This window comes from Nematocida ausubeli (genome assembly GCF_000738915.1).
Source record: "Nematocida ausubeli strain ERTm6 chromosome Unknown supercont2.1, whole genome shotgun sequence".
Classification (NCBI taxonomy): domain Eukaryota; kingdom Fungi; phylum Microsporidia; genus Nematocida; species Nematocida ausubeli.
This window is the reverse complement of record NW_026515634.1, coordinates 289507-308999: the sequence shown is the minus strand read 5'-3', so window position 1 is coordinate 308999 and position 19493 is coordinate 289507. Positions and strand designations below refer to the sequence as shown.

Genomic DNA, 19493 nt, shown 5'->3' with positions numbered 1-19493 from the left:
GCATGAAAGGAAGAAGCAAAAAGAAATGCATAGAAAAAGGTTTGCATGAATAGCAGTGTTCAAAACGCGTACAGAAAACTAAAGACGGCGTATATTCGCGAACTCTTTATTGTTAGATTATTTATGCCTCGTTGGATGGAACAAAGAAGCTGCCTGTTAGTCCAACTGCCTTTATCATTTCCATTGTTACGTTGTCAACTTCGATTCTCTCGACGTCAATGATACTCTCAGATGGGACGTAGTTGTCGTTCCTTTCTCTCTCCTCTTCCTGGGCTCTAATAGACACACCCTTTACCTTCTCGTATCTTATTCTCTTCATGAGTCTGGTGGAGTACCCTGCGATCTTGTTTCTTACTCTCTTTCCCTTAATGATGGACACACCTTCCAGAACATCTCTGTTCTCGTAGAAGTCAACTGTGAGGTTTCCGTAATGTTTCTCAACAAACTGCTTGGATGCATTTTTTATAAGCTTTGAACTGACTCTTCCCATTAAAAATTTGGCTAGGGTGTGAAAAATTTAAAACTATATAGAAAGTTTGGCAATTTATTATACAAAAATACCATTTGGGCTATATCTTTGTATGTACACAGTGACCCTTATAGTGCTGTATCATATTGTCTCTCCTAGAGAACGATTTCGTGCACTTTGCATTCAAACATTTAAAAGGCTTTGCGCCAGTATGTATTATATAATGTCTTCGCATTCTGCTGAGAGAAGGAAACTCTTTTTTGCACCCATCGAAGGTACACTTGTAGACCTTTCTGTCACCAGAGAAAGAATACGGAAACTCTATGTCCCCAATATCGCTTTCGTCGTCAGAGGTTGTTACCAGGCTTTCAGAACTGTGCTCTCTTCTAGGAGATTTTCCCACTAAGTATTTGAGCTCTTTTGCTGCACATTTAGCTAGGATATTGAATGGCAGCATATTTGGATCTTCTTTCCTCCACTCATCGTATCTATCTGAGTATTCTATAGAGTTTGGGTCGTCCGACTGATTCCTTCCCTTTCTTTTTCTTATATTTGTTGTGTTTTCAATCTCTTGCCTGTAATCCTCACTATTTTGTGTTCTCTCCATTTCTTTCCCCTGACTTTCCTCCACTCTATTATCTACAGATTTGAAAAATCAATCCACCATTCTTACTTGTATTTTTGTCTTTTGTTAACCAATTATTCTAAAATAGCGAATGCAGTACGTAGACCCGCTAGGAAATATTTATAGAAAGGACAATGCTCTGGGTCGGTGGGTGGAAATCCCGCAAGAGCATTTTTTATCTGAGAAGCAGTATATAACAGATAGAAAATCATTCTGCAACTATAGTTTTTGCATGAGGCAGAATGTACCAATTGTTGCTCTAAACAAAACAAACTCATTGGCTGTCATGGCTGACTTGGATAAGGAGGCATCTATTTGCGTGATAAACATTCTACTGAAGGAAAATGCATATGTACCCAGTCACAAAATATTGCAATATTTATCCAAAGATGCTGTTCTGGAATACGCTAATGAAATAGGGGCTCCTTCAATCATAGAAGTGTGCACCAATAGAGGAAAAAAAGAAGGAAAGACAAAAAGCGAGGTGTGCAAAGTAATAATTGAAAAGGCTCTAGAGATTGGAAGACTAATAGAAGACGAAGAGTACGCGCCTAAGACAGTGATATTCCTGGGGATTGCAGAGTATCTATCAGAATGCAACTATATGATGCACTCTGGTCACATAGTACTATGTGCAGAATACCAGAAGCTAAAGAGGCATATAAAGAGCCATCCGCTGAGAATATACTGCAGTGTAGAAAAAAGCCTGAAGGTACCAATTAATATCTCCATGCTGGAGTGCTGCATTAAAGAGCCAGAAGTAGAGCAGAGCATTAGAGAGAATAGATTCACAGGGCCTCTAAAGGACTGCATAGTTGAACTTCCTGCTCCTGTTGTAGAAGCTGTTTTTAAAAAGAGCAGAGCAAGAAGAGCGCAGGAGATCATAGAAATAATCAATAGCACGGCATCAGACACTGGTCTTTGCAGCAGCATCCACGAGTTCTACAGCGAGGCATTTAAAGAGTGTGCATCTGCAAGGGAAGAGGCAGCGTATTTGGGAGTGTGCTTAGAGGCGGAGTATTGCCGGCTAAAAGAGGAGAGGAGGCTGCTGAGCGAGACAGAAGAGGGAGAAATAAAATAAAGCTTGAAAGAATCGTTATGCCGGGTATCCAAGCCAAACTGCGCAGAATATAATAATATACTGTCTATTGGTAAAAATAAATAGAAGTGACAGCATGCTATGCCTTTATTGAAAACACTGCAGTACATAGAAGAAAGGCAAAAGTAAGATAACTTGGGTTTATTATGCGGATGTTCTCCTGGTCTTGAATCCCTCACTTCTGCTGGTGAGTAGTCCTCTTTCCTTCATCATGGCGAAGTACTTAGCCTTCTTCTCTCTTGCAAGCTTCTGTCTCTCAATTCTCTCAGCAATTCTGTTTTGCCATCTCTGCACGCGCTGCTCAGTGATTAGTCTCTGGATCTTTGGCTTTACGATCTTTGTTTCACCGCTCTTTGTGGTCTTTACGTGAGGAATGACGTAATCTTCCAAGTTCATTACATCGCTGCTAAGTCCAAAGAGCTTTCTGATCTTTGAAGCTCTCTTTGGCCCTCTGGTCAGTGGGTTGATTACATCGTTGAATCCCTCAAAGACGTGCTCGCCCTCCTTGACTACTTTCAAGTTCAGCACACCAATGTGCTCAGAGACCACATCTCCTCTGACGCTCTTTCTTCTTCTAAGGCCTCTCTCAGTGCATCTGAACCCAACGTCGTTCTTCTTAAGCAGAAGTCTTACTCTGTCTGGTGTCATAACTCCGGGCTTCATTGGGAATCCTTGTTTGTCGGTTCCTCCTGTTAACTGCAAGAGGAATCCTTTCCACTCTGGAGCAATTATTTCGCCCTCAATGACGTCCATAATTCTCTTCTCGTATAAAGCGGATTCTACGTTATGCTCGATCTCTATAACCTTTTGTGTGGTTCTTTCTGGATTTGCAATGCTAAGTTTCATACAGGGACCAAAAAAATAAAAGAAATAATATTTTCAACGAACAGAGGAAATCGGGCAACTAACATATTTGCACGCACATTCAGAAGAAATAGAGAGTATTCACCGGCGGTGTGCCTCTGAAGTGAGTTTCTGCGGCAGTGTGTGCTGCCATACTCTCCATCGAGCACTCCATTGCATTTATAATTTGCACTGCATGCATATTGAAAATGCAGCAAGAACACCCTAGCTTCTCTTCTATTATCTAGTGCTCTACTGCTCTTAAGCTGTGTTTTTGGATTAAAGCTAGCTGCATGCAACAGCAGACTTAAACATAAATGTGTCCAAAGAATTTCTGTCTAAAACATCTTTGCATTCTCTCCCTCTATTGTTTTTTAGCAAGCTATTGGTCTTAATAGGCTAAATAACTTCGCATAGAAAACACGGAAGATTCATTCAAAACTTAAGAATGCATTCTCTTGTATAGAAGTCATTGTAAACTTCCTTTTAGCACGCCAAATATACATGCTGATCATATATTTCATGTATATCTAGTGTAACCATCTAAAATAACTGTATTTTAAAATTACTACATTGCACTAATATAAAAGAGGTGTCTACTGGAAACATAAATTAAAGAATAAAACACTCTCAAATGATTTATTTTCTTTTTTGCTGATAGTATCCAAGGAGAGTATCTGTTGAAGGGTCGAATCCTAGAGCAGACCCTTTCTCTTCAACCTTAGACAAGATTTCCTTTGCAAGCACCTTGCCTAGCTCCACACCAAACTGATCATACGAGTTGATGTCCCACACCTTTCCTTGGATGAATATCTTATGCTCGTATATTGCAATTAGCATGCCCAGCGTGTAGGCAGAGAGGTTGCTATACATGATTGTGACAGATGGGCGATTACCGCTAAAGTACCGGTCTCCCTCTGCATCCTTCCCCAGCATAAGTGCTCTTGACTGCGCAAGGCAGTTAGAGACTAGCACATCGTGTGATGTGGAGACGCCACTCTGGCCCTCTGTATTGCTCCTCTCAGTTTCCACCCGAGGGTTAATTGGAATCAGGAACTCTAAGAGAGTCCGGACTGTCCCCTGATGAAGCAGCTGGAAGTAGGAGTGCTGCGCATCTGTTCCCTGTGTCCCCCAAACAATAGGAGCTGTCTGCTGCTCAGCGCCTTTCTCTGTGAACTCCCCTGAAATAAGCTGCTGTCCTGCGCGTGTGGCAGACTTTCCATTGCTCTCCATCTCGCACTGCTGCAAGTATGCTGGGAACAGCTTCATATAATAGTCATATGGCACAATGCACTTGTTATTGTATCCGTACTCATTTATATACTTGCACTCAACCATAGCGTGAAGCATTGGAATGTTGTCTAAGACAGGCGTATTTAGGAAGTGTGTGTCTATCTCAGAGGCCCCGGAAAGAAGCTCCAGGAATGCATCAAACCCTATGCTCATTGCAGAGGTAAGACCAACACAGCTCCACAGTGAATACCGCCCTCCAACATAGTCCCACATGTCCAGAATATTGCACTCCTCAATCCCAAATGCAGCAGCCTTATCCTTAGCAGCTGATACTGCCAAAAAGTGTGCTTTTATGATCTCTTTCTCACTGCACTCCTTTGGATAGTTGTATAGGAGAGTGGAGACAGCAATTTTTGCATTCTCCAGGGTCTCCTGTGTTGTAAATGTTTTTGACACAACTACAAATACAGTCTCCTCAAGATTTATGTTGGTAAGGGCTGCATGGATCTCCTGAGAGTCCACATTTGAGACATACCTGAACTCCTTTCCTACGTTTGCAGATGCAGGCGGAAGAGAAGATGTGAGAAGGCGAGGGCCCAGATCACTTCCTCCAATGCCTATTCCAATTACATTCCTGATGGGCTTCCCAGATGCGCCTTTCATGGATCCGCTCTCAAACCCGTTGCAGATGGTTCGCATCTTCTCCAGCTCCTTGACTATCTCCTGCTCCTCCTTGTCCAGGCCGTCTACTTTTCCTGTGTGCATGGCCTGTATTACGCTTAAAGAGCGCAGCTTCACATGGAGAACTTGCCTGTCTTCTGTGTAGTTTATTTTTTTCCCTGAGAACATTTCCTTGACTTTCCCTGCAATGTCCATTTTCTCAAGCTTGTCATGCCACTTCTGCATGTCATCCGCATCAATATGGGTTTTTGTGTAGTCAATGAGAATACTCTCTCCTTTTCCTTCTATAACCTTCATTAGCTTCCTTATTCTTTCTGTGTCCTCAAATAGAGTTTTTATTTCTCTCATGCTTTTTGAAAGTGCGCCCTTATTTATAGAAAACTTCTATCATTAGGGTTTTATATTGCACCAATTGACTTCTGAGCTGGATTTTTTTGCTCTGTGCAGTGTGGCCTGACACACATGAGCCAATTGCAAGGCTTGCTATAAAACAATCTCTGTATCCATAGATTGTATCCAAAGGAACTAAACATAGCAAGGTTCCAGCCTATCTTCTACAAGTTCTTGCTCAGAAGATATTTTGCTCTGGCGCACATTTAAATTACGTGTCTTTAAATAGTAGCAAGGCTCTGCTATGCTCAAAGTTCCAACTGCTGCTAACTAATATTCATTCAAGATAGAATTTATTTAACTACACATATTGAAGTTATAGAGATGTCTTGGAACCAAACCCCTAGCTGGCCTAGTCTTCTTTGCAGGATTGTAGTTGTCCAACGGGTCCTTTTGATGGCTTTTTGCTTCAGTGCAATGGACTCTAGCCTAGGTAACTCTGAGATATATCACTTATAAAGTAATGCTATTATACGAGATCCTGCTCTTCTGTGTATACAGCGCATTCTATAAAACTCCTTCTGCCTGCAAAGCAATTAATGTACCGAGTTAGTGCAGGCACTGTCTAGAGGATTCAGAGTGGAAGGATAGTGCTCTACAAAACAGATAAACTGAATAGCTTTCCAGGCATTACAAAAAGATAATAGAATGTGTGCGGATCGCTTAAATATATATCTAACTTTATTCCTTGCTCAAACTAGCAACTATACGCTTTTTTTACTGTGTTTAGCATTTGCAGTGCCTAAATATTGCATTTCGTATTGCCCGGTACGAGAAAACCGACAGATCCAGCTGCTCCCAGTCTTCCTCTGTTAGAAGCTTTAGCTCTCCAACTGTTCGTATGTCCTGGCACTTGACTTTCTGGAGCCACACATTAAACATCTCAGGCCTTCCGTGGTTCTGGGCTGTTTCTGATAGAAGATCTTCTACTGTGCTTTCATTCACGTACTCTTTCAGGCGCTCGTCAATTCCAAGCATCTTTTCCCGGAAGAGAGTGTATGCTTCTCCATACAGAATGTTCTTCATGGCCCGCGAGGCGAAGACAGGAAGCTTAAGCATTTCCCAGTCCTCCTCTGTAAGCATGCGCAGGTCTCCCACTGTTTTGATGTCCTGTTTTCTCAGAAGCCCAGCCCATCCATCAGCTATGCTCTTTGCACGCTTTGCAACTAGGGCGACCTCAGAAACAAACTCGCTGATAGGCTGCGTATCCTTGAACTCCTTCATGGAATAGTCACTGCTGTCTTCCGAGCCTTCTACCTGTGTAGTAGTGCTCGCAGGGCCTGCTTCACTTCCATCTTTTTCTTTTTTCAATGCGTCGCTCTCCTCCCCAGCTGTCAAAGACACTGGTGTGGCGGCTGGTCCGCTTGTCTCTGGCTCTTTCTCTTCGTTTGTCTCATCTGCAGTGCTCTCGCCTATTTTAATCATTAGATTTTCCATGTGGGCCTTTATTAGCTCTATCTCACTTTCCTCTGCAAGGCCTTCATCCTCCATCTCTTTCACCACACTAGCAACTGTGTCTGCATTTTTGTTAAAGAAGAAAGAGACTTTTTTGCTGCTCTTAAAAAAGTGCATCTGGAATGCAAACTTTGTTTTATCAAGAGTTGATGCCTTTACGGACACGCCTGCCGCAGAGTCGTATATCTCTTCGGTTTTCTTCTGGCTCTGCCCAAACTCTTTTTCATTGTAGTACATCTCCTCCATGTCCCCTCCATTCAGATAGTCCTCGGCCTCGCACCGGCACGGCTCTATCTCCTGCTCCTCTTCTGGGTAGAAAAAGTGGAGTGCAAGTGTCTCTTCAAGAAGCTGTGGGGTATATTTATTTCCAAGCAGAGAAAGCACTACCTCTTTAAAACAGGGAATGCTGATCCTTATGACCTGCTCAAGCACTTTGCACTGCATCTCTTCGTTGTCTATGTCTATATCAGAGAACATAGAAACCCCCTCTAGCATCTCTCCGGTTCCCAGTGAGAGAAGAGCCATGCCCAGCTCGCGCAGTCTTTCCTCTTCGTTCTGCGTTTCGGACGGGCATGCTTCAACAATATCCTTCCAGATGCCGTCATTGTGTATGTATATCTCACCTTTTTCTGAAATAGTGATGCTATCCATTGTAACTTTGTTTTTTGTCTGGTCCCTCTCTAATTGTGCAGCTGTTTCCAGAATCTTTCTGGAGATATTGCACAGAATAGAACCGGGGAAAATGCGCTGATCCCGTCCTGAAAGCAGCATGGGAAGAAGCTGCTGCCCCCTTGGCTTGGATATGATGGTTAGAATGCCCTTTTCCACCCAGAAGTATAGCACTGTGGGCAAGTACTCTTTGTCTATGATACATCTGTTCTGTTCAAGCCTCTCAGCACTGTCCTTCTGTATGGGCATTTCTATGTAATCTACCTTTTTTAGAGTTTGCACGTCTATCCCACTATATATATGGGTGGTTTTTACACTTCTCACTTTGCTTCCCTTTATCCATCTTTCACTACTTTTAGGCATTTCTGCCTCTGCCCCTCGTTGAGGCTCTTCTCCTTTGGTCATTTCTTTTTCTGTTGTTGCTCTGTACGGCATTTTGCAAAAATAAACTTTTCGAATGCCTTTTGTGTTTTATGATTTAACCACATATAAACAGAATCTGCAGCTGAGTGGTCCAAAAAGTGGCAGAAACTGAATGTAAATCTATTTGTCTACTGCTACACAGTCTTGTACGCTATCATAATATGTGTTTTAGTGCCCTTTAGCCACAGGTCTCAGGCTCTATGTACTAAACTGGATGTATTCCTATGCATGTAAATAAATAAAATCAGCATAGACAGAGATGAATTTATAAATAATGATTCTGCATACTAGCACATGAAACATTCCTATACGCAGGGAAAATAGATATTAAAAGGTTCTCTCGCATATACCGTGGATTACCTAGTTTAGTTTTGTGTGGTATGAAGGATTCATCTATACTATAGAAAACAAAGCATACTACAGTAGAAGAAGAGACAGAATTGCACTTAATATATGCCTTTTCAGGATATTTCTTTTAAAAGAAGGTGTTTTTTAAAGATATGTGCGTGCAAACCTTAATAATTTTAATTTATATGTGCATGCTTAAATAAAACATGCATATTTAAGATTATTTTTCTACTTCATGCATCTTGCCAAATATGTATATTTTATATAAGTTTGTATGAGTATTATTATAGCGCGTGCAGATGATAAATATAGGCGGCTCTGCAAGCAGCCCTGTGTGCGTAGAAATTGGTAGGTTTGAATTTGAATTAAATGTTTATTTTAGCAAGAGGAATGATTGCCCTTTTAGACCGCATTCATTGAGAGAAGCTTGTGTTCTCTTCACTTTTCTTTAGAGTTATTTCAGATATTTGCTCTTCTAGCTTTCGCATTACATCCTCCTCATCAGAGATAGTCTTTTCCTTTTCTTCTGACGAGAACATCAAGTCATCCTCTTCCTCTTCAAATTCTATCTCGCATGTGGTATTTTCTGCATCCTTCATTATTAGCTGCATCTCCTGTTTTCCTATTTCATTTCCTGTTAGAACTAGCTTGGTGTCATTTGACTTTCTTACAATTGCGCGCAGAATATCGACGGACTCTTCTGTTATATCGTTGTAAGACATGTCTATCTCCTTCTCTGAGATCAGCTCTCCCTGCACAGATATATGCTCTACCAGTGCGCTTTCAAATACTGCAAGCCCTTTGTCTGACATAATGCAGTCTGCAATGTTCATGTACTCAATTGGCCAGTTTTTCATCGACTCGGAAAGGACCTTTGACCCGTACTCCAGCAGGAAGTTGTCCGATATGTCTAGAATCCGCATACTTAAGCATCCTAAGGATGTCAGAAGATTCCCTATGTTAATGGTGTTGATGCTGTTCTGGTATATTTTCAGAGAGTCTAGGCATGGAAAGAGCTCCAGTGCCTTCCCCAGCTTAGTGGCTGACTCCTCAAGCCGGTTTCTTCCCACCTCCAAAGACTCCAGTGCAGTGCTTTCCTTTGAAAGATTTTCTAGCGCCTTTGCCAGAAATACTCCTCCGTCAATTCCTATTCCATTGTTGTTCATTACTAAATGCTTCAGCACGTGCATCTTCTCTATCATTGGTGCAAGTATTTCCATTCCATTAAAGGAGAGCGCATTGTCTGAAATGTCAAAGTAGACTATCTTTTTTAGCGGTGTGATATATTTTACAATGCTCTGCAGGCTGGGATACACTTGTTCCTTCACTCTCTGCGTAAATATTCCTTTGAAAATAACTGTTTCAATCTCTTCTATCTTTGACAGCTCAATAAGCACTTGCTCCAGTGCCTCCGGTGAGAAAGAGTTCTCGCTTAGGTCTATTCCCTTGAGTGTGGCAGCTGACTCCTTTATTCTTTCTACTAAGTCCTGCACGTCTTCTACAGTGTTATACATCTTCTTCTCCTCTGCTATACTTATAATTTGCATATTCAAATTTTTCCAAACCCGCTATATATATATTTATCTTCCAAGAACCAGCACCACTGCAGCCGCTTCTTATATTGCAAGAAATATCTGCTCTTTTAGGCTGATTAGTACTATACTACAGCGCCATTATATTTCTGTCTTACTTAGCAGTGTCTAAAATATAAATATCTTTATAACTACTCTATGCAGTATGTGCTTAGTACATAGTAGGTAAAATAAAAACTCACAGAGCACAGACAGTTACAGAGACAGTTCTTGACAGAGAATAAAATTGCAACAGAAAAAGAGCATCTCTGATATGCAGTATGCTAATACTCTGCAAGTAGTACTTTGTATGTATGTCTGTTATTTCTTCGAATAAATTATAAGCGTATATTAAACAATTCTCATCTATAAAATACATACAACAACCATATATTAGTGTATATTTCTTTATGCCCTGCTGCCCACCGACAAATATAATTTAAACATCTTTCTTCTACCAAATCCATTTATTTATGTATTTATATAGACAAACATAGAAGTCTAGCCCCACACAAGGAGACCTTTATTCATCTGCGTGCATGCAATTATTACGTTCTGCATATTCATTATGCACATAGTGTAGATCTATGGTTGTTGCATACTTTGGTCCTTTCCTCCTAATGATCTTCTTCCTTCTTCTACTCTATTTATTGTCTGTTGCAATGTAATACACTTCTTTTCCTACATCTGTGGGTGTTTCTCCCACCACTATCTCTTTATCCTTATTGCTTCTCTTCTCTGTCCACATGTCAGAGTACCTTAGCTTTATCAGATCCACCGTTTCCTTTTTGTAATATGCTTTTACGTTTCTTCTTATATTTTTATACAGCTTTTCGTATAGATCGGCTCTCTTCCTTCCTTTTCTATTCATTTATTTTTTACAGGAATAAGTTTATATTTGATAGTGAATCTGGGTAATAATAAGTGAACACTGGCTTTTTGTTAATTAGCTTTCCACTTAGCGCATGATATATGCACTGCGCTCCTTCTATATGTGCTGTCTTAATGTATGCACGACTTTTATGTGCTACAACTTTCTCAACCTCATGCATGTGGAAGTGTTTTAGAAGGGCCTCTTCTGTCTCTTCTATGTTTATGATGCACACCGTGTGTGTTGCATGCACAGATAGAAACAGCTCGCATGGAAAGTAGCTTGGTCTCTCCTCCAGAGCCAGCCGGTGTATCTGACTGGTGCTCAGGAGAAGAATGTCCTGCGGGAAGGTGTCTATTACAGATGATATCCAGGGACATGACTCTACAATGATGTATGTACTAAGTAAATGTCTGTGCTCTGTAATTGATGATATCTCTGGCAGGTTCTTCTGCAGACTTTCTATTATACTTTTCTTCTCTATGTGGGTTACTGGGCCAATTATCCGTGTGTATAGCAGAAGGAGTTGCAGTTGTTCTTCCTTCTTGTACTCCTCCTGCAGCTTAAAGTATGTTACGTGCGCAGCCTCCTCCATTGAGTATTGTCTCTGTGCACAGTCACTTGCACATGCAGTAAAGAATGCCTTTGCACAGTTGGCACGATATATTTTTAGTAAATCTTCTGGCGTCTTCATTTTAAATGGCAGCAGGAAAAGAAACACCAAACTATAAGGATAGAGTGGCAGCCACACTCAGCAAACTGATAGAAAAGGAGAGAGTCTACTCCAAGGTATCAGGCGTGACATTTGGATTCATTAGGTACAAGCGCGCTGCCAAAGAGCTTCTTCTCTATGATGGAAGAATGGAGAGTGCTGCAGATCTCTGTAATGTAAAACATATTGGAAAAAGCATAGCAGATAAAATTGCGAAAGAATTGGAGGATTTCTCTATCCCGCCTGCCAAGCAGTCTTTCCATGGTAATAATGAGGACGAGCCTATTGTTATCTCAGACCACTCAAGTATCCTGGAGAATCCATGCGATACGCCCTTCCCTCAAGAAAAGCCTCAAATTTCTATTGAAAGCAATAAAGAAGAGCTCATCCTACAGGATAAAAGCGGCCTAAATAAATTTAAAAAAATAGAGACTAAAGCTGATGGATTCACTGCGAGATATGCACAGAGCGAAGTTGAGATCCAAATAAAAGCAAAACAAACAGGAAATGTATTTACAGTTAAAACATCCCATGCACGCACTAAAGTGCCCATTCCATACGCACTCGGTCATCTTATTCTGGATACTCTCGCATATGATGCTCTAGAGTGCAAGCCAGTAGACACAAGCTCGCTTCGATACCTGTGCTTAGAAAGAGCAAGGAAGCATACAGCTCTGTATGGCTCTGGGGTGCTTTTTGAGTCCACAGAGAAAAAAGTAAAACACTTTGCAAAGATTCTCCTAAGGCATGCACTTATAGAAGAAAGCCCTGCTGGTGTTTTTATCACCAATCCAGGAATGTGTGCTGCTACGCTGCTGTCAAGCAGTATAAAAAAGATAGAGCAGTTTACTAAAAAGCCCTCAGTCTGTGCACAGAAAACTGCACTAAGAAAGAACCCAGTGCGTCCAACTGATAAGGAGCCTGCACAGACAAGCGAGCCTCTTCTACTAATTGACATACGAGAAAAGCGGTCAAGAGAGGACCCGTACTTCTTCCACACCTTTCTATCACACGCGGGAGTCAAGGCAGAGACAAGAGTTCTTTCGATTGGAGACTTTCTTTGGGCACACATAAAGAACTCGCAGGAGCTTTACTGCAAAGTGCTAATAGAAAGGAAAACAATTAGAGATCTGCTGCAGTCTGTAAGAGATGGCAGATACAGAGAGCAAAAAGAGCGACTGGTAAGCCTCCCAGGGCGCAAGATATACTGTATAGAAGGCACACACTCTTTGGAAAAGTCGATTACAAAAATGATATATACGGTAACATACAGTCTTATTGCAAGCAGGTTTATGGTGATTAATCCACGAAGAGTGGAGGAAACTCTTTTCACCATAGAGAAGATCCACGGGCATGTGGCAAATGAAGTAAACACTGCTTGCCTGCAGGAGAAAGAAACAGAAAGAAGTGACAAGAAAGAAGATGGTCTTTTTTTGCTTGATAATTTATTGGCACGCCTGCATAGAAAAAAACTCACAGACTACACAGAAACAGAGCAGTCTCTCATTGTGCTGCAGGCGATTAAAGGTGTTTCTCAAAGTGCAGCCATTAATATTGTGCTTAAAATAGGAAAATTATCTGATTTAATTAAAAAGAGCCAAGATAGATCCAGCCTTCTTGAAGAGCTGGCGGCTATTCCTGGGTCCAAAAGAAATAGGCAGCTTGGTCCCAAGAAAGCACAGAGCATTCTACTCTCTCTTGGGCTTTAGTGCCAGTATAAATATTTGCGGGCTGTTTTCCAAAAAAAACTCTAAGAAGTTCTTTAGATTTTCCATTATTTCCTTAAAGTTTGAGTCCACAATTTGGCAATCTTCATCTATAAAAAATATTGGCGTAAAAACAACTGATATGTTTGCAAACCGCAGCTTACTGTTTTCCTTCGTGATCAATGAATAAAGAAAAGAACATGTAGACTCAAATAACTCTTGTTTTTGTTTGCAAATGACGAATGCTAGTATGAACTGGCACAGAACAATCTTTGTTTTTTTGCACGATAGCTTTCCTATTTTGATGTACTCGCAGATGTACTTGGTGGGGAAGAGCGGATTTTTTGTTTTCAAAAGCATCTTGTACACCGATGCAATTGCCTCTATGTCAAACTCCTTAAAGTTGTATGCAATGATTCGTATCATTTCTAAGTTCTTTTTTTCTTTCTCCTCTGGGCACTTTTCAGAGCTGGGAGACATCTTCGGAAATGTTATGCTCGATAGGTTGCGGCACAGCACCTTTACTTCCCTTGCTGAGGCACTCTGCCTGAACAGCTCTGGATACCGAGCTATATCGATCACTCCAATCACCTGCATAAGGGCCTCTATATCTGCAGTAACCTGAAGATTCTGGCTGCAAAACTTGTACTGCGTGTTTACTAGATCCATTGAAGACTTCCTGCTGGGCTTGATTCCCTGGATGAGCTTCACTGCTATTTGAATAACTCTATACAGTGCGCTGCTCACCTTTTTTACTACGCTTATGCTTTCTGGCTCTACCTCACTTACCATCTCATTGAAGATCTGCACGGTAAATACCTCTATGCATATTTGCTGGTTTTGCATTTTCATGTTTTCCTTGTATTCCTCTAGCTCCTTGTACGACAAAGAGTTTATTGTGTGCTGCTCAGCCTGTCTTTCCTCAGCCATATTTGTTTTGCATTATTTGCGGTTAAATGTTTCATTTCTAACATAAGCCATTCTTTCTATCCTGTTCCAAAAGTGCATCTTCGGCCAAGTCTTTAAGCCTTTTTCTGTGCTCTCTTGACTTTCTGTGCTTGTCTATTGTGGAAGCCTCCATCACTCTGTCGCACTCTATGCACCGGGCGTGCTTTGGGTTCTCTATTGGCTCACTGATATTGTACTCTAGCCTTTTTCTTATTTCGTCGTAATCCTTTTCTCTGTTGCGCAGCTTGCATCCTATGCTGGTGGTTCTGTGTGTTGACCGTTTATTGTTTGTTGTCTTAGATGGTTTTCTTTTTCCCATTGCAAAATTATTTTATGCGAGTGCATGTGCTAAATATACTCTATGGTGAGAACTATTCTGCAGTAATTCAGTGCGTGGATGAAAAAACAAATGCCTCTGTGAATCTGCAGGTTGTAGAGATTGTGAATGAGCTGGTGGCCACCCCAACATCAGAGCGCGCCGTTGTAATGAACAGGCTTGAGGAGAAGGTTTTGCACACGTATAAGGACAGTCTGGTTCCAATAAATGGCGACAAGCTGTGCCAGTGGGAAAAGCGTACAGTGTGCTATGACAGCAGACATCCAGAAAACAACGGGAAGGAGGGAGCTCGGCTTATATTCCATCTTCCCTATGAGAAGGCCCGAAGTGTCAACAGCCTGGAGTACTCTGCAGATGTTTCAAGAGAATTTGGAAGCCCAATAGAGGCTCTTATCCTTCTTAAAAAGATAAAGGGGCCTTCCTTAGTGCAAATTGATAAGGTTGAAAATGGAGCTGTGCGAATGTGTGATATCAACATAGTTTCCTATGGCATGCCTTCTGTCCGCATAGCCTATCTTTACTTCCTGCAAAGGAATCTCTTTGAGACTGTCTCTATTTATGTATGCAACTCTGCAGAGGAGAAGTCTAGCACTCAGTCTGACGCAGGTGCCTATGATAATGCAGATGAGCCCCCGTGTGTGAAGAAGCAGAAGATTGAAACTACTGAAAACAGCATGTTTGTCTCCTGTGCGGACTCTCCTGGCTTGCATGGATACTGGACCTTTACTACACTAGAGAGTCCACACTCGCCGAGTGAGTTTTTGTTGGGAAATATATCTAAGCTCAATGATGCAGATTCTGTTATTTCCAGGGTTAGCAGCTATCTTAACGACATGCAGGCAAGCGTAGTAGTTTGCTACAACGCAGACACAGATGTTGTCAGAGAGAAGCTGACTGGCCAAACTAGCATGCATGATGCTTTGTCTGCTGCACATACCAGCAGCAGCACTGTCAGCCTTATATGCGATCTTCCCCGATACATGGAGTCTGTGTGCCGGCTTACTGAGTATAATCTAGAAGAGATGAGTAAAAGCTATGGCCTTGTACATGCAGATATTCCTGTTCTTGGCAGCGCATCCTCCCTTTCTGAGGCATATGCATCTATCCAGAATGGATACCTATCGGACAGTGCCCGCGTTCTTTTGGACATAGCCCGAATTTCAGCCGCAGAAATGCACATGATCTTTAAAAAAGGAAGTCTGCTGCCTCTAGCAGAGAAATTATCCTATATCACAGGAGCACTTCTTAACTCGATCTTCCATGGGTTTAAATCAGACAGAGTTGAGTACCTACTTCTTCACCGAATGCGAGACAACCAGTATCTTATTCCTAAAAAACTGCTTGCTGGCAAAGTTGACTCAAAGGACACCTATGAAGGAGGGTATGTCTTTCTTGAAAAGCCTGGGATGTACTCTGATACATACATCTCTCTTTTTGACTTTAACTCTCTGTATCCTTCGATTATCCAGGAGTACAATGTGTGTTTCAGCACTTCGCATGATCTTTCAATGGACAGCAAGAATGTATCCAGGCCGTCTCTTCTTCCTGGCGCGCTTAGAGACCTTGTGGCGCAGAGAACTGAAATTAAAAAGCAGATGAAGGCAGGCAAGGGGGACGTTCTTCTTCTGGAGATTGAACAAAGGGCTGTAAAGCTAGTTGCTAACTGCATATATGGGTGTCTTGGGTTTAAGGGGTTTAGGTTCTATAATAAAGCAATGGCTGCGTTTATTACTGAGTGCGGCAGATCCATTTTGAAAGACACAAAAACCACGCTTGAGTCAAATGGATATCGCGTGATATACGGGGATACAGACTCTGTTATGGTTGACACTGGCATAGGCACTTCTAGCGCCCCTCCGTCTAATAAGCTCCTTGATGAGATTTCTGACTCAATTAGCTGCAAGTACCGAACCATAAAGCTTGGGTTTGAAAAGACCTTCTTGAAGCTTGTTATGATGGCAAAGAAGAAATACTTTGGAGTAGTACACTCCAATGGCGCCAATGAGATTGAGGAAAAAGGGCTTGAGACTGGGCGGCGAGACTGGTGTGAGATGGCACAGGAGGGGATTTCTGCTGTTATCCGGGTTCTTCTGTACTCCACTGCGCCAGAAGAAGAAATACTTTTGCTGCTAGCTAAGCTTAAAGAGAAAATTCAAACCCACAACAAAGAAAGCTTTTTGATCCGTAAAAAAATACAAAAGGCGCCTGAAAGCTACAATGCGGTCCAAGGAACTTCTCTTCAGCAGGTTTCTCTTGCGCTTCGTTTGCAGAAGGAGCGGAATTTTACATTCCAGGCTGGTGATATTATTTCTTTTGTTATGGCGCTGCACAATGGGGTTTCTCGCGCAGAGCTAGTCTCAGAGTGCGGGGAAATCCACTATGACTATTATATGAAAATGCAGGTGTTCCCTCCTATCCAGAGAATGCTTGAATATTTCCCCTCTATCTCTATTGAGAGCATCCAAAAGCTACTGGGCCTTTACGTCTCACACAGCAGGCCAGCACAGAAGTCTGAGCCTAGTGACATGCCTGCAGATATCAAAGAGGCCCTTGCTGTGGTGTCTCCTTGCTGCAGCCAAAGCCAAGACATTGGCATGCACTGCACAGCGTGTGCTCAGCCTTTTGCGCCAATGCACATGAAAAAGCTGATAAGAAGGGTTCTATATAAACAAAGCGCAAAGCTCCACAAAGTCAAGAAAACCTGTTTTAAGTGCAATCAATCTGAGGAATACAGTCCTATTTGCCTGCGGTGTCATCTTCCAATAGAGTGGGATGCTTCTAACACAGAGCACTTCCATGAGTTTTTATATAAGCTACAGAATATTTTTTACTGCACGCCTTATAAAAAGTACATCACAGACCTTCTAGCTCTCTCAAGCTATCTAACAATTGATATTAGTAAGTTCCCACTAAACAAGTTCTCCGATAATTTATACATTCCCTCAATGGTTAATAGAAGAGACATATTGGATAGGCTATTTTTGTAGCAAGAAATACCCATCTATTTAACTAAATAAGAGTAAACTACCACTATTCTTACTATTCTTATATTTCATACTATTCTCAAGCAAGTAAAATGTATTCTTTAGGAATTTCTGCATGCGCTTGTCTTTAAACTAAAGTTATTTGTTTTATATAGTGCTTATATATATCAAGCTTATTCCGGCTATGCTAGAATAGATTATTAGCATATAAATATAACCTATAAATAGTATACCTTAGGATATATGGTCCTTTTTCTATAAGTAGTTTATTTCAAAAGGTTTATTCTGTTTCTTGTCTGTTCCATTACATTTTCATACAGTGTTTATTTTGCTGTCTTTATGTCATCTTATCCTTCTATATATTTAGATCCATTTTTATTTTATTTTTTTAGTTTAGAACCTCTTCTTATATAGATTTTAGTTTGCTATATTTATAGACTTTTTTATTAGCATACAGTAAACTAGTAAAAACCAATAAATACGAACAAACCGTCTACTATACGTTTTTAAACAAACAACATCATAAAAAACATATGCTTAAATATAACCAATGGTTCTATCTTCTCATATGACTCCATGGATTAATAAAGAATACTCTGAATAAAGCGCATTGTTATTGACAGTATTTATATTCTTGCAAAGAAGTTGACATTTGAATAAAAAACTTATCTATACAAAGGAGATGCCTTCACTCTCCTAATTGCAGTAGAGTTGGCTGCTTTCTAAATTTGCTATATTTATAGCTCTAAACCTATTGAGTGATCCTGCTAAATCTTCTTTTCAATGCAGGCATCTATATCTTTCGAGTTTTTTATTGATGGTTTTAATGACTTTGCAAGACTGCAAGCGTTCAATAAGCAAGTAATTTGTAAAATTTCTAAATTTATACAGAAAACTAAAAAGCTTTAGATATAAATACTTTATTTTCTATATGTCATATACAAAAGCCTCATTGCATTCAAGCAACTCTTAAAGAAAATTAATTCATTTCAACAAATGCGATGCTTACAGTAACAGGCGCTCCACTAATTGCAACAATAATATATGGCTGCAGAAGTTCTCTGGTTGTGCCATCAACTAGAGTTGTAAAGTCTATAATAACTGCTTTCATTACTAAGTCGGTGCCAATAATATCAAGTCCCTGGTTAACGTCATCCTTTGTAATAGTGGAGATTTTTTCTGCAACTTTATATAAAATGTTTCCATCTCTTTCGACTTCAAACTCCTCTACTTTCAGCAGGAAGTTACTTCTATTTTTAAGTGCCTCAGTTATACTTGTAGATTGATGCTTATTTTTGGTTACAATCACCTCGTTATTTGTTTTATTCACAGGGTTTGCATGCGCATGTGGGTTTGCATTATTTACCACCCCATTTTGGTGTGAATGAACAGTTTGCACCCCTGTATTTGGATTGCTAGTGGTTTTTGTACTAGAGGCACTAAATGTGCCAGAGCCTGCAGCTGTACCTGTTTGGTTGACATTGGATCTGTTTGAAACATTAGTGCTCATTGAGTTCGAGTTATTAGAAGTATGAGTTGCATTGTGAGAAGTATTCATATTATCTATCTTTTTGTGGCTATTGTGATTGATATTTGTTTCTGGAGTACCTGCTGAACTAGGGGCTTGGCCATGCATATTTGTAGTTGAGCTAGATGATGAAGATGATGAGCTCATTTCAGATTTGCTTGAGCTTGAATGGTGGCTACTGCTTTGCATACTTGCTCCGCCACTAGTTGTAGCAGCGTGGCTTGATGAAGATGAAGAGCTCATTGCAGATTTACTTGAGCTTGAATGGTGGCTACTGCTTTGCATACTTGCCCCGCTACCACCACCACTAGTTGTGGCTGTTTTGCTTGATGAAGAACTCGCTTCTGATTTCTTTGAACTTGCACTCTGGCTGCTGCTTTTCATGCTTGCTCCGCCACTAGTAGTCGCAGATGTTTTGCTTGATGATGAACTTGCTTCAGATTTCTTTGAACTCGCGCTCTGGCTGCTGCTTTTCATACTTGCTCCACCACCGCCACTAGTAGTTGCAGCATGGCTTGATGATGATGAAGAACTCGCTTCAGATTTCTTTGAACTCGCACTCTTGCTACTGCTTTGCATGCTTGCTCCGCCACTACTAGTT

General features: G+C 41.0%; 14 protein-coding genes across 14 annotated transcripts; 3 read left to right on the top strand and 11 right to left on the bottom strand.

Annotated features, from left to right (window-relative positions):
• Window positions 1–121: 121 nt before the first annotated feature.
• Window positions 122–490, bottom strand: NESG_00200 (ribosomal S17; the record flags this gene model as incomplete). Its single annotated transcript, XM_053047855.1, has 1 exon — window positions 122–490. One exon carries the CDS (start codon window positions 488–490, stop codon window positions 122–124), a length of 369 nt encoding a protein of 122 aa, XP_052905680.1.
• Window positions 491–569: 79 nt separating this feature from the next.
• On the bottom strand, window positions 570–1076 carry NESG_00199 (uncharacterized protein; the record flags this gene model as incomplete). The annotated part of the gene is made up of 1 exon (XM_053047854.1): window positions 570–1076. The coding sequence occupies one exon, from the start codon at window positions 1074–1076 to the stop codon at window positions 570–572; it is 507 nt and encodes a 168-aa protein (XP_052905679.1).
• Window positions 1077–1185: 109 nt separating this feature from the next.
• On the top strand, window positions 1186–2175 carry NESG_00198 (uncharacterized protein; the record flags this gene model as incomplete). The annotated part of the gene is made up of 1 exon (XM_053047853.1): window positions 1186–2175. One exon carries the CDS (start codon window positions 1186–1188, stop codon window positions 2173–2175), a length of 990 nt encoding a protein of 329 aa, XP_052905678.1.
• A 162-nt stretch (window positions 2176–2337) lies between these two features.
• NESG_00197 (uncharacterized protein) lies at window positions 2338–3039 on the bottom strand (the record flags this gene model as incomplete). Its single annotated transcript, XM_053047852.1, has 1 exon — window positions 2338–3039. The coding sequence occupies one exon, from the start codon at window positions 3037–3039 to the stop codon at window positions 2338–2340; it is 702 nt and encodes a 233-aa protein (XP_052905677.1).
• Window positions 3040–3675: 636 nt separating this feature from the next.
• Window positions 3676–5298, bottom strand: NESG_00196 (glucose-6-phosphate isomerase; the record flags this gene model as incomplete). The annotated part of the gene is made up of 1 exon (XM_053047851.1): window positions 3676–5298. The coding sequence occupies one exon, from the start codon at window positions 5296–5298 to the stop codon at window positions 3676–3678; it is 1623 nt and encodes a 540-aa protein (XP_052905676.1).
• Window positions 5299–6066: 768 nt separating this feature from the next.
• Window positions 6067–7899, bottom strand: NESG_00195 (uncharacterized protein; the record flags this gene model as incomplete). Its single annotated transcript, XM_053047850.1, has 1 exon — window positions 6067–7899. The coding sequence occupies one exon, from the start codon at window positions 7897–7899 to the stop codon at window positions 6067–6069; it is 1833 nt and encodes a 610-aa protein (XP_052905675.1).
• A 749-nt stretch (window positions 7900–8648) lies between these two features.
• Window positions 8649–9782, bottom strand: NESG_00194 (uncharacterized protein; the record flags this gene model as incomplete). Its single annotated transcript, XM_053047849.1, has 1 exon — window positions 8649–9782. One exon carries the CDS (start codon window positions 9780–9782, stop codon window positions 8649–8651), a length of 1134 nt encoding a protein of 377 aa, XP_052905674.1.
• A 667-nt stretch (window positions 9783–10449) lies between these two features.
• Window positions 10450–10677, bottom strand: NESG_00193 (uncharacterized protein; the record flags this gene model as incomplete). The annotated part of the gene is made up of 1 exon (XM_053047848.1): window positions 10450–10677. The coding sequence occupies one exon, from the start codon at window positions 10675–10677 to the stop codon at window positions 10450–10452; it is 228 nt and encodes a 75-aa protein (XP_052905673.1).
• A 7-nt stretch (window positions 10678–10684) lies between these two features.
• NESG_00192 (uncharacterized protein) lies at window positions 10685–11371 on the bottom strand (the record flags this gene model as incomplete). Its single annotated transcript, XM_053047847.1, has 1 exon — window positions 10685–11371. One exon carries the CDS (start codon window positions 11369–11371, stop codon window positions 10685–10687), a length of 687 nt encoding a protein of 228 aa, XP_052905672.1.
• Window positions 11372–11376: 5 nt separating this feature from the next.
• NESG_00191 (uncharacterized protein) lies at window positions 11377–13098 on the top strand (the record flags this gene model as incomplete). The annotated part of the gene is made up of 1 exon (XM_053047846.1): window positions 11377–13098. The coding sequence occupies one exon, from the start codon at window positions 11377–11379 to the stop codon at window positions 13096–13098; it is 1722 nt and encodes a 573-aa protein (XP_052905671.1).
• NESG_00190 (uncharacterized protein) lies at window positions 13078–14025 on the bottom strand (the record flags this gene model as incomplete). Its single annotated transcript, XM_053047845.1, has 1 exon — window positions 13078–14025. One exon carries the CDS (start codon window positions 14023–14025, stop codon window positions 13078–13080), a length of 948 nt encoding a protein of 315 aa, XP_052905670.1.
• Window positions 14026–14062: 37 nt separating this feature from the next.
• NESG_00189 (uncharacterized protein) lies at window positions 14063–14362 on the bottom strand (the record flags this gene model as incomplete). Its single annotated transcript, XM_053047844.1, has 1 exon — window positions 14063–14362. One exon carries the CDS (start codon window positions 14360–14362, stop codon window positions 14063–14065), a length of 300 nt encoding a protein of 99 aa, XP_052905669.1.
• Window positions 14363–14376: 14 nt separating this feature from the next.
• On the top strand, window positions 14377–17367 carry NESG_00188 (uncharacterized protein; the record flags this gene model as incomplete). Its single annotated transcript, XM_053047843.1, has 1 exon — window positions 14377–17367. One exon carries the CDS (start codon window positions 14377–14379, stop codon window positions 17365–17367), a length of 2991 nt encoding a protein of 996 aa, XP_052905668.1.
• Window positions 17368–18343: 976 nt separating this feature from the next.
• Window positions 18344–19492, bottom strand: NESG_00187 (uncharacterized protein; the record flags this gene model as incomplete). The annotated part of the gene is made up of 1 exon (XM_053047842.1): window positions 18344–19492. A coding segment is annotated over one exon (1149 nt), but the record flags the coding sequence as incomplete, so codon positions are not given.
• Window position 19493: the final 1 nt, after the last annotated feature.